Source organism: Peromyscus leucopus, chromosome 1 (genome assembly GCF_004664715.2).
Source record: "Peromyscus leucopus breed LL Stock chromosome 1, UCI_PerLeu_2.1, whole genome shotgun sequence".
Classification (NCBI taxonomy): domain Eukaryota; kingdom Metazoa; phylum Chordata; class Mammalia; order Rodentia; family Cricetidae; genus Peromyscus; species Peromyscus leucopus.
Window position 1 is genome coordinate 169,480,241 of NC_051063.1, and position 12,522 is coordinate 169,492,762.

A 12,522-nucleotide genomic window follows, 5' to 3' on the forward strand; every position below is an offset into this window, starting at 1 on the left:
TGCTCTTGGCAGGCGAGTGCAGGGCAGCAGCGCCCTCTGCTGACCACTCCTGATGATGCAGCTGGTTAGTTTTCACCAGGCCTTTCCTCACCACCACTAGGGAATACAAACGTAGTTGTTTCTGGATTAATGCACCAGCTTCCTCATAGTGCTCTCCAATCCCTTTCCCTGGTTCCCTTCCTCAAACCTTGTAGGCTCCAACAAGTGATTAAGGCTAGGAAGCCCTGCATGACCTGGCACGGATGACCATGACCAAACACCTTTTATTTATTTTTTGCTTTCTTGAGACAATGTTTTACTATGTAACCCTGGATCTCACTAATGGCCAAACTGCCTCAAACCTTAAGTGATCTCCCTGCCCCTGCTTCCTGCCTCCTGTATGCCCTGACCATAGCAAGCCACAGCATCTAGTACTACCTATATGCCAGCCAAACTGCCTGAAATACTTAACTCCTGTTCATCCCTTCAGGTCTCATATGGGATCTGTTTCCTCACCTAAAAGCCTCCAACCTAGACTGTGGTAGGCAGACTCCTCCCCTTTCCACAGCTCTTCCCTCACATCTGCAGTCTTCCTCCTTGTTTAGAAACACAAAAGCCTTTTCCCTGACTTCATCTCATGCCAGCCACAGGCTGGATGTGATGATAGGAATCAAATCTACAAAGAGCACAGAGGTGGACCAAATGGCTCAGTGGTCAAAGACCCTTGCTGGGTTGTCGAGCAGTGGTGGCGCATGCCTTTGATCCCAGCACTCGGGCAGAAGCAGTGTATCTCTGAGTTTGAGGCTAGCCTGGTGTACACAGAAAAACCTTGTCTCGGGAAGAAAAAAGAAAATTTTTCGCTGGCAATCTTGACTGAATTTTATCTCCGGAACCCACTTGTATAGATTGTCCACTGATCACATAAACATACATTATGTTTTAATTAAAAAGCATACTCGAGAGTCTCCATACGAGGGCTCCAGTTCCTGGAGGATGTTCACGCAATAACCATTCCAAATATTAACTACGCGAGTTTCTGGAATTACAGCAGCGATCAAATGGCACACGGTCCTCGCTGATTTTTACAATTTAAGAAGGTTCGACCTAGCGCCATTTTCGTGCCTGGTGGTTGTGGGCGGGGCCACGCATGCGCAGAGAGATGGCCCACCTTTGACCCGGAAGTTTGGTTCCTGGATGCAGCTTAAGCACTCGGCCAGTAACGTTTGCATAGCCGGAAATGGCTACTAGTGTTTAAGGTCCAGATCGGCTTCCGGAGCCCGCTGAGGCGGTTAGTGAGTCGGAGACCCGGGATGGAGGCCGTGGCTGCCGGGGCGGTAACGGAGAGGAAGCCCGATGATGGTGAGGCACTGGCCAGGTGCAGGCGGCGGGAGGGTGCTCTTGGCGGTGTGACCTGGAAATGGTTCCGGCAAGCAAGCGCTGAGGACTCTAGGAAGTGTGACCTCAGTTTACAGGCATTTTCCGCACTTGATCCACTTCGATGTCAGATTATCGGCCTTGTGGCGGGTGGACAATTCCCTCCATTCTCTTAGGAATGAACCCCTTTCGGTATCCCAGGCTAACCCATTTCTTACCATGCCAACGCCTCAAGCAAATATAAGCTTCCTTGCAAATTCTTCCAGTCTCAAGCCAACCTTTCTCGATTTACCTCTTCCCCGTGCCAATCTGAACTTTTCTGTGCCCCAAGCTAGATCTCCTCTTGTCCCGTGTAAACTCACTTATGTCAGACGCACAGCTCCCATTGTATTCTAACTCCCCTGCCCCCAAAGTCCGCTGTCCATTCTGCCTCCTCGGGTCCTTTCTCCCTCTCACCTTCAATGTCTCTTACTTCTCTACCGAGTTCCCACAAGTATTGCTCCCACCTCTCGTGTGTATGTGTGTGTGTTTTCAATCAGTCTTTTTCTATAGCAACTTGCCTTCCTCCTGTCTCAGCCTCCGAGATGCTGGGGTTACAGCCCTGTGCGGTTACCATACCTATTTTTAAAGTGCTTTTTGTCTTACCTTAAAAATTCACAGTTTTAAAGTAATCAGATGGGGGCGGGGGCAAGATGAGGTATAGTAGAAGCCGTTTGACAACTAAGAATCGGGATTACTTAAGCTGAATAGCAGGTATATGAATGTAGAGGCAGGTGTCTGTGTGTTCTATATCTCTAGGTTTCAATCTTTGATGCACCGGGTATGATGGCTTAAACCTATAATCCCAGCTCTTGGGAGACTGAAGCAGGTTTGCCTTGAGTTTACAGTCAGCTTGAACTACACAGTTCCAAGCCACAAAGTGAGACCCTGTAGAGTGAGGCCCTGAATCAAAAATATGTATATTAACATTTTCTATATCTTTTAAACTTCTGGCTGCTGGAGCCTAAGCCCCTGGGCCTTATGAATACTTATTATACTTGCTACCACTAAGCCAGGCCTCCAAGCCTAAAAGAGAATCTGGAGCAAGACATGGTGAGACAGGCTTATAATCAGGAGCCTGGGGCAGGAGGATAGAAAGTTCAAAGCCAGGGACTGAGGATGTAGTTTATCGGTGGAATGCTTGCCTACCATGCCTGAAGCTCTGGGCTCAATCCCCAGCACCACATAAACTTGTGAAGCACGCCTGTAGTCCTAGCACTCCCAAGAACATTTATCAAAAGGTTAAAAAAAAAGTGCCCTTGGCCCTTGCCTTCTGTAGTTGTTGTTTTTAAACTCTTTGCTCAGCCGGGCGGTGGTGGCGCACACCTTTAATCCCAGCACTCGGGAGGCAGAGGCAGGCAGACCAAATAAATACACAGAGATTTATTTGTTTGTTTGTGTTTTGTTTTTTTGTTTTTGTTTTTTTGAGACAGGGCTTCTCTGTGTAGCCCTGGCTGTCCTGGAACTCACTCTGTAGCCCAGGCTGGCCTCTAACTCACAGAGATCCACCTGGCTCTGCATCCCGAGTGCTGGGATTAAAGGTGGCGGCTGCCGCCATGGCCACCACCACCACCACCAGGCTCTAGCCAGCTCTTCTTAAGTTATCTGTCTAACTTTTGCCTCTGGGCTTTTACCTTTCTCTATTCTATATGTCTTTCTTTCCTTCTTACTCCATTGCTGGCTGGGTGACTGGGTGACTGGCTCCTGGTGCCCTCCTCTTCTCTTCTTACTCCTCCCTCTTTGCTTCTTCTCTTGTTCATTCTCTCTGCCTGCCAGCCCTGCCTATCCTTTCTCCTGCCTTGCTATTGACCGTCCAGCTCTTTATTAGACCAATCAGGTGTTTTAGACAGGCAAAGTAACACAGTTTCACCAAGTTAAACAAATGCAACATAAAAGAATGCAACACAAGCCTGAAGAGATGACTCAGAGGTTAAGCGCACTGGCTGCTCTTCCAGAGGTCCTGAGTTCAATTCCCAGCAACCACATGGTGGCTCACAACCATCTATAAAGAGATCTGGTGCCCTCTTCTGGCCTTCAGGCATACATGCAGGCAGAACACTATACATAATAAATAAGTAGATCTTGAAAAAAAGAGTGCAATACATTTTTGCATCATTAAACAAACATTCTGCAGCATAAACAAATGTAACACATCTTCAACTAATATTCCACAACAGCCTTCCAAATATCTGACTTCTCCAGAAAGTCATACACACTGTTCATCATTTTCTTACCCATCACCCATGGCAGCCTGTCCTTTACTCTGAACTTATTCCACTTAGGATCCCCAATGGCGTCCTCCTATGTGCAATTAAACATGGCTGCTCCATCTAGTTATTTGGATTTTGTTTTGTTTTATTTTTGTTACATTTTCATTGCTATTCATTTATTTATTTTGCTTATTTGAGGTGGGGTGTCACTTTGCAACCCAGACTTACCTAGAACCCACCATGTAATCCAGCCTGGTCTCAAACTCATGATTCATTCTGTCTCAGCCTCCTGAGTACTGGAACTAAAGGTGTACGCCACTCTGTCCAGCATCTAGGTGTTTCCTTACTGTACTGCTTACAGGAGTTAATGCTGTTGACCCTGCAACCTGGCAAGTTTGCTTTATGAGATAAAATGCTCTGGCTCCTTCCTGCTTCCCAGGCTGCTCCTTCTTCGCCCTTTATGTTATTTCTCATGTCTGCTACGCTAAATCACCAGAAAATGGGTGTTTAAAGTGAACAGAAGTGAAATCTAAACTTAATATTACCAGTCAGAAATAATCAGGCCACATGGCCTGACTCTCTCACAGGCTTTAGGTGGTTCCTTGTCTCTTCCAGTCAAAGATGGCTCTGGCACTTGTTGGTTTGTGTCCATAACACTCTGATCTTTTTTCCACCATCATAGCACCTATGTGTGCTATGTTTTTATTATTATTTCTACTACTGCTACTACTACTACTATTATTATTATTTTGTGTATATGAGGTTTATTATTATTATTTTGTGTATGCCTATATGTATGTTTGTGCATGGTGCCCAGAGGCCAGAAGAGGGCATCAGATCCTCAAGAACTGGAGTTACACATGGTTGTGAGCTGCTATATGTGTGCTGGGAATCAACCTGGGTCCTCTGGAAGAGCATCTGGTGCCCTTAACCACTGAGCCATCTTTCCAGCTCTTCCTCAGTCTCTTATTGCATTTAGGACATTTAATCTAGAATAATCTCTCAATTTTTAAAAGCCTTAATATAATTATGTCTGTGGAGACCCTTTCCCTCCCCCACCTCCCACCCCCCTGCATGTTACAGGTTCCAGCAATTAAGATGCGTCTGTCCTTGAAGGACCTAGTTATTAGCTTTCACAGCCATGTCCTCTTCCCATATGTCCAATGTCATCTGCTTTGTGGTTTGTCTGCACACACTCCCCTTCACCCCGTCTGCCACTTACCTCTGCCTGGCACTGGTGACATATGCCTGGCTCTGTATATGTATACAACCATGTCTCCAGCCCTGTATCTCTCTCTGGGGGAGCCTGGAGGCCTATGTTCCAGCATCCTCTTAGATACAGCCTCTCAAATGTCTCCTACACCCATGGCAGCTTCCCTAGCCCAATTTGCTTCTTGCCTGTGTCTCAGGGGTAGTTTGGTTGTCTCCTAGGCTAGAGACCTGGACCTTCCCTGACCCTCCCAGCCCTCCAGCCCTGTGGCTTGCCCATTCAAGCATCTAACCCTCCTCCAACCCCCCTGCCCCGGTCCCTGCCTTAGTTCCAGCCTCTCCTGCTTCAATGGCTGAAATCCACAGTACCCACAGGCAGCATCCCTGCTCCCAATCCCAGTCAGTTATCTCAGTTATCTAAAGGAGGCACATGGTTCTCCCATTTTGCTTTTCTCTTACTCGAAGTTACTCCCTGCCTGTGAAATAGCTCCCACCAGCTTTTCCCAGTGCCTATCTTTCCTGTTCTATGCCTAGGTCATCTTTGATCAGGACCTCCCATATCAGACTGGCTGCCCACTGAGGGCAGGACCTATAGGAGTCCTCCCTAGGACACTCCACATTCCCGGCTCAGGGCTTTGCACAGACTTGAGAATGATTAGGGGGCTGTGAGAACACCTAAGGGGAAGTGAATGAGCATCTGGGTCATTGTCTTAGTCACTATTCCATTGCTATGAAGAGACACTGTGGTGGTTTGAAAGAAAATAGCCCCCAAAGGGAGTGGCACTATTAGGAGGTGTGGCCTTGTGGTCTTATTGGAGGAAGTATGTCACTGTGGAGGTGGGTTTTAAGGGCTTTTTCTCAAGTTTCACTCGGTGTAACGGTCAGTCGACTTCCTGTTACTTGGAAGATGTAGCTCTCTCAGCTCTAGCACCATGTCTGCCTGCATGCAGCCAAGCACCCCATCATGATCATAATGGACTGAACCTCTGAAATTGTAAGCGAGCCACCTTCAATTAAATGCTTTCCTTTATAAGAGTGGCCCTGGTCATGGTGTCTATTTACAGCAATAAAAACCCTAACTAAGTCAGACACCATGACCAAGGCAACTCTTACAAAGGAAACGATTTAATTGGGGCTTGCTTACAGCTTTGGAGATTTAGTCAGTCTATTATCATCCTGGTGGGGAACATGGCAGCATGCAGGCAGGTGCTGGCAGGAGCCGAGGGCCACATCCTGATCCATAGTAGACTGAGAAACTCTGGGTTTGGCATGGGCTTTTGAAACCTCAAAGTACACCCATTGACACACTTCCCAATCCTTCTAATCCTTTCAAATAGTGCCACTCCCTAATGACCAAGCATTCAAATGTATGAGCCTATGGGGGCCATTTTTATTCAAACCACTATAGTCATTGAACAAGTTAATGTATCCTAATATGATGGCCAAGGAAACAGGCAAAGTCTGGAGTAGCTTGGTAGGTCAGATCTTGGGGCCTGTGCTGCTGTCCCCTGCTTAGAATGTTTTGTCCCCAAAAGTACAGAACTCAGTCTCTTAGCACTTCAGGTTTTTACTCAGATAAACTTGCTTATTTTTGTCTTGTATGTGTAGGTGTTTTGTCCACATGCATGTCTGTGCACCACAAGAGTGTATTGCCAAGGAGGCTAGGACAAGATGCTGTATCCTCTAGAACTGGAGATACAGACAATTGTGAGCTGCCATGTGGGTGCTGGGAGCTGAGCCTAGTCGTCTGGAAGAGCAGCCAGTGCTCTTAACCACTGAGCCATCTCTTCAGATGTCACTTCCTGACAAGCTTTGTTATCTTTCCATTTAAAACTGAGCCATCCCCACATTGCCTCCTGTCTTTTTTGGACTTTCATTCTCATGCTCTATCATCATCATCATCATCATCATCATCATCATTGGTGTTTTGGATTTTTATTGTTGGTTTGTTTTTATTTTTGAGATTCATTCTCACTGTGTAGTCCTGGCTGGCCTTGAACTCAGGAGACCCTCTGGAATTAAAGGTGCCTGGAATTAAATGTGTATGCTACTGTACCAGGCTTGTCTGCTTTGGTTTTTCTGTATAGCCATGGGAACACCTAACATATAACGTGATTTTGTTAATTAATTAGGTTATTGACTGTGTACAGTATCACAGTGGGACCTCTTGCTCACCATGATCTATCCAGGGCCTAAAACATTCCTCACAATGCAGGAGGTGCTCAATAAACGGGAACTGTGTGTGTCAACACCTAGCCACTTCCTACCTAAGCCTTTCCTGACGCCCTCTTAACCTTTAACTAAAGACTCCCCTTGACTTGCAGACTACGTGGAGCCCAGATGTGCACACTGGGGGGAGCTGAGCCAGACTCTGGTTCCATCTACACCCCAGGACAAGGAAGTAAAAGAGAATACACCAGGAGTCTCCGATGATGAAACCTCCCAGGCTGAGAGTCCAGCTGTGAGTGCCATGTTGCATGCCATCGCTGCCAGCCACCTGCCTGTGTGCAGCCAACAGCAGGGTGAGCCTGACCTGACAGAGCGTGAGAAGGTGGCCATCCTGGGTCAGCTGTATCATGAGAAGCCACTGGTGTTCCTGGAGCGCTTCCGCACAGGCCTCCGGGAAGAGCACCTGTCCTGCTTCGGCCACCTGCGTGGGGACCACCGTGCTGACTTCTACTGTGCCGAGGTGGCGCGGCAAGGCACTGCCCGCCCCCGAACCCTGCGCACCCGCCTGCGTAATCGGCGTTATGCTGCCCTGCGTGAGCTCATCCAAGGTGTGGGGGGATGGTGGATGGGCCGGGAGAGATGGGGAGGAAAGGGAGACTGAAGCCGAGCAACAGAGACAAGGCACAGATAGGAACCCAGAGGAGGTAAGTTTTGAGACAAGGAGAGCAGAAACAGTCCCACAGTAAAGTAAGGGAGAGAAAGGTAAGCAGATAGGGTCAGAATTCAGTAGATGACAGAGTAGCATTTGCTTGACGGAGTCTCACTATACAGTGCCAGGCTGCCCTTGAACCCAAATTCCTCGTGCCTCGGGGGGCCTTCCAAGTGTTGGCAGAAGTGGCATCTTAGATGGCTGTGGCTGAGGACACCCTAAACAAAACACAGGTGGAAAGCATGAAGGAAGAAGAGCCTGGTGTAGCAGTTCACACCCCGACACTCGGGAGCCAGAGGCAGGAGGATCTCTGAGTTTAATGCTAGCCTGGTCTACATAGTGGCTCAGGCCAGGGTACATGAACATGCTCCACCCAGGCTGTATACTGAGTGCCCCACAGGACCTTAGGCACGTGCGGCTGGCTTTACCATGTACCGGACTTGCATACAAGTATACATCTTCTAAGCGTGTCATGCACATACATGCCTGGACATGTGTGCTCACACCCACCTACCTTGCCTCTTCTGCACAGGAGGCGAGTACTTCAGTGATGAGCAGATGCGGTTCCGGGCCCCGCTACTGTATGAGCAGTATATAGGACAGTACCTCACACAGGAAGAGCTCAGTGCCCGCACACCTGCCCCCCAGGCCCCCAGGCCCGGCTCCCCCAGCACACCTGCCTATCCCCTCTCCGACCTGCTGTTCCAGTCCTACCAGGAACGGGAGCTGCAGCAGAAGCTGCTCCGGCAGCAAGAAGAGGAGGAGGCCTGCTTTGAGGAGGAAGAGGACAGCGATGAGGAAGGTGAGGGCCGGCAACAGGCACCCTGTGCATGCCTGTTCCTCCATGCTGGGTCACCTGGCTGGACCCTAACCTGTGAGAACAGACATGCTGTCTGGCCTCACCTGCATCCTGCCATCTCCTCCTGACCACTGTGGTAGGCACAACGGCACCATTTTATCCAGCGTGCACCCCAGGAGGGCAGGAATTGGGCTGTCTTGATAGCACAGGGCCGGATGGTAGCTTGTCAGGTACCTTCAGGCCACTGTCCTGGGTATCTCCACAGACCAGAGGTCAGACAAGGACTCGGAGTCCTGGGTGCCCGACTCGGAGGAGAGGCTGATCCTGCGGGAGGAGTTCACAAGCCGCATGCACCAGCGATTCCTGGATGGCAAAGATGGAGGCTTTGACTACAGGTGCCGCCCATTCCCAGCCCAGTACCCATGGCCCTGGGCCACAAGCAGGTCCCTGCCTATCCTCAAAGGCCCTCCCTTAGTGGTGCTAGAGGGCCCTGGAATAGTTTCCCACCATGAGTCCTGGTGGTGTCAGTCACTCTGGAGGTTTCAGATCAATGAGAGTTGCTGGCTAGGGTCTTGGGCTAACCTTGTCCCTCTCAGAGCCCTAGGCCCTTGATCTGTAGGCAGAGGGATAAACTGAGCTGACATTTAGCTCAGTGTTGACAAAACATTGAAATGAGGCCTGGTAGTGTACACCCTCCATCCCAGCATGTGGGAGGCAGAGGCATTGGGTCTCTGAGTTCCAGCCAGGGCAACATGATGAGACTCCGTCTCAAGAAGGAAAAAAATTAAGACGAATGATAAAGGCCTGTCATCTGAGCCATTCTCTTCCTTTTGATCCGAGAACTCAGGACCCTGCCTACTCCATCCAGCCCCAGTGACGTGGGAACCATGTCCATGAATGGTTTCAGTGGAACAGGGGTCCTGATTACCTGCTCTAGGGTCCATGTGGGGAACCCACAGGTCTGGAACCAGTGGGGTTCATCCACTGCTAGCTGGGGCCACCAAGGCTACGCAGAATGTTGGGCCATGGCACCTACGAGCCAGCCCTGCTACTACACTAGGAGGGCAGCAGAGACCCAAATGTGTCCCACAATTAGTGTGTGCTTCTGTAGGCCTTCTGTGTCCAGACTCCAGAGCTAAAGCGAGGGATAGGTGCAGCCAAGGATTCCCTGCCTGAAAGGGGTCTCCTCCTATTGGGGAGAGACTGCCCAACTTCCATTGGTGGTGGAGCTCTGAAGGGGAGGGCCAGTGTTGTCAGAGCCTCAGGGGGGCTTCTGAGCAGATTTGCAGAGAGCGAGGATGAGGGACACAAAGGAACGTCCGTGCTGAGGTAGATCTGAAATTGCTAAGAGTACTTGCATGAGTGGAGCCTTGGTGACTTGGGTCCACGTAGTGGAACTGGGGCTGGAGTGGCTGTGGGGACAGTCAAAGTGCCACACTGACCTTGGAGGCAAAACCTGAGAAGTCCACAGGCCCTGGTGTTCTCACATCTTCCAGTCTGCAAGAAGCCAGTATTTTATGTAGACTGTTTGGGAAACACCTCTTTTGGATTCCAAAAGGCCCAGCATCCCCAGGGGGTCAGCTCCTCTGACCTGGGCCCCCATGACCTCTGACAGCTTCCTTCTCTGCAGCACGGTGGATGACAACCCTGACTTTGACAACCTGGACATTGTGGCTCGTGACGAGGAGGAGCGATACTTTGATGAAGAGGAGCCCGAGGATGTGCCCAGCCCAGAGCTAGATGGGGACTGATGGCTCCTACCCTTCCAGCCAGTGACACACCTTGCCCATCCCACTATAGGCAGCTGGTTACAGGCTGGCTGAGTGACTCAGAGGCCATCAGGGCAGGCCCCCAGGCCTGGCATACCTCAGACAGTGCCCTACTTCTGTTTATGGGGCTCTCCCTCTTCTCCCTGGGAAGGTCATTGCCCCTCTCTCCTTGGCCCCACCTCTGTCTTTTCTCTTTGAGATAGGGTCTTGCTGTGTAGCGCTAACTAACCTGTTAATTGCTTTGTGGCCCTGGCTGCCTCCACCTCCCAAGTGCTGTGCTTGGGGGCGAATCACACCTGGCCTACCAGTGGTGTTTCTACCCTGTCTCTCCCCTCACGTCACTCCCCCCCCCCCCCGCCCCCGTCTAGCTTCCCAGGTCTCCACCTTCTGTGCATTCACCCTTCCGCCTCTCTCTGTGTTATGGCTGCCGTGCCCACAGCAGAGCCCTGTCTGGTGGCTGCAGCTGTCACATGGATTCTAGTACTTAGCTCAGGCTACACCTGATCCCCAGTATAGCTCTGGGCTTCTCCTTTTCTCTGTGCCTGGGTCCTACTGGTCACCATTGTTTCCACTAAGGTCCTGGCTCTCCTGCACCTCACTCTTCAGGCCTTCTCATTCCCTCTGCACTTCCATTTCCATCTCTATCCAGACCTCTGCCTCACTCTCTGTCCCTCTTTCTCAGCCTTTATGGCTCTGCTTCTCTAGGTCCCCACCCCCTAGGCCTGGCAGCTAGGGGCAGCAGAAGCCTGGGTGCCCAATAATGAGACTTCCCTATGGGTGGGGGTCAAGGCCTCTGCTGCTCTCTTTGGACCCTTGCTGGGAATGCTGGCAGAGGCAGAGCTGGGGACCACAGGGCCAGCTTGAAGAAGGTGACCATCCCCTACCACCCTGCCCCCCTGCTTCCCAGCCACACAATTTTCCTTTTCTTCACTTCCTCCACCTCCCTCTCCCTCTCCTGTTTACACTCTCCAAATACACATAGGCTGTTATCATGGGTCTTGAGTCATCTCTCTCTCTCTCTCTCTCTCTCTCTCTCTCTCTCTCTCTCTCTCTCTCACTCTCTCACACACACAGCCTGCCCCAATGTCCCTGCCCCCAGCAGGCCACAGGGCCCGCCCCACAGAGCCCCCTGCTGCCCTGGGCTAATGAGAGCCAGATGGCTGCCTGTGACTCAGCCATGGCCTGTGGGAACCCAGACGTCCTACCTTCCCATGCCCCACACCCGGCCCCTGCTGCCCCAGCAGACAGAAGGGACCTGCTACTGTGAGGATGGGGGCTAGCATGTCTAGGCCTGAGGAGCCAAGCTACTGAGACAGTTGTGGCATTCTGTTCTGGCCACACCTGCAAGACCCTCAAAACTGCTTTGTAGTGCCAAGGTCCTGACTCCTGGGTCAACTAAACTCACCCAGAGAACTACTGGGAGCAGAGGGTGTTCGCATGAAGAAGCTTGGAATATTAAAAGGTCCTCAGCAGCTCCACCTGGGCCAGGCTGAGTGAGAACCTCCTGACAACCTGAACCACCAGACGTCAACTGCCATTTGTCACAAACGATGGAAATGGCCCAGAAAGGCCATGTGCATCCTTGAGGTCACCTGGCCTCCCAGGCAGGGCCAAGACTGGAACGCACTCCTACACACCCCTTGGCCAGTCTGCTGGCATGTGACTGCCGGTGCCGGACAGTGGTAGAGATAGGAAGCCAGACTTCCTTACATGGAGAGTGTGGAAGATGGAAGTACTGTGTATGATACGATGTTACAGTCCCAGCCCTTGTCTCCCCAGAGGGCTGCTTGAGCCCCCAACTTGCAGCAAGGACAAGGGTGCTCTTTGGGGGAGTTGTGTTAGCTTATGTATTTTCACGGTTGACCAGTATTCTGTCTGATTGTTAAATTTATTTAAGATAGAAAGGCTATCATCCATCAATCTGTTATGTAACTTTTTAAAAAAGAGCCGAGCTGCACAGCCATTGAGTCAGTATCTGGGGTTAGTCAGATGGTTGAGTCTGCAAATGAGAGACAGAGGTGGAGCCGGCCACAAGGACTGGGATTAGATGAGGAGACAGGCAGCAAGGTGGAGACAGAGGAGGGGGCAGACAGCAAAGGCACACCCTGCTTGAGCAGCCCCCACGGTGGCTGGCGCCTCTGCCTCTGATCTGGGTCCTGGGGATGGGGTGGGCGGAGAGGCTGAGTCAGGGAGGGGAGAGCATCCGGCCTCCACCTCCATGTCTCCTGTCTGTCCTGCCCTGGCCTGGTCTCTAATGCCTACCCC

The 12,522-nt window shown here is 50.8% G+C and overlaps 1 protein-coding gene across 1 annotated transcript; it reads left to right on the forward strand.

The window, feature by feature from the left end:
* The first annotated feature begins 1,129 nt into the window (after nucleotides 1-1,129).
* Ccdc97 (coiled-coil domain containing 97) lies at nucleotides 1,130-12,177 on the forward strand. The gene is made up of 5 exons (XM_028859884.2): nucleotides 1,130-1,338; nucleotides 7,136-7,588; nucleotides 8,222-8,491; nucleotides 8,754-8,883; nucleotides 10,119-12,177. The coding sequence occupies exons 1-5, from the start codon at nucleotides 1,290-1,292 to the stop codon at nucleotides 10,237-10,239; spliced, it is 1,023 nt and encodes a 340-aa protein (XP_028715717.1). The 5' UTR covers nucleotides 1,130-1,289; the 3' UTR covers nucleotides 10,240-12,177.
* The last annotated feature ends 345 nt before the right edge of the window (nucleotides 12,178-12,522 follow it).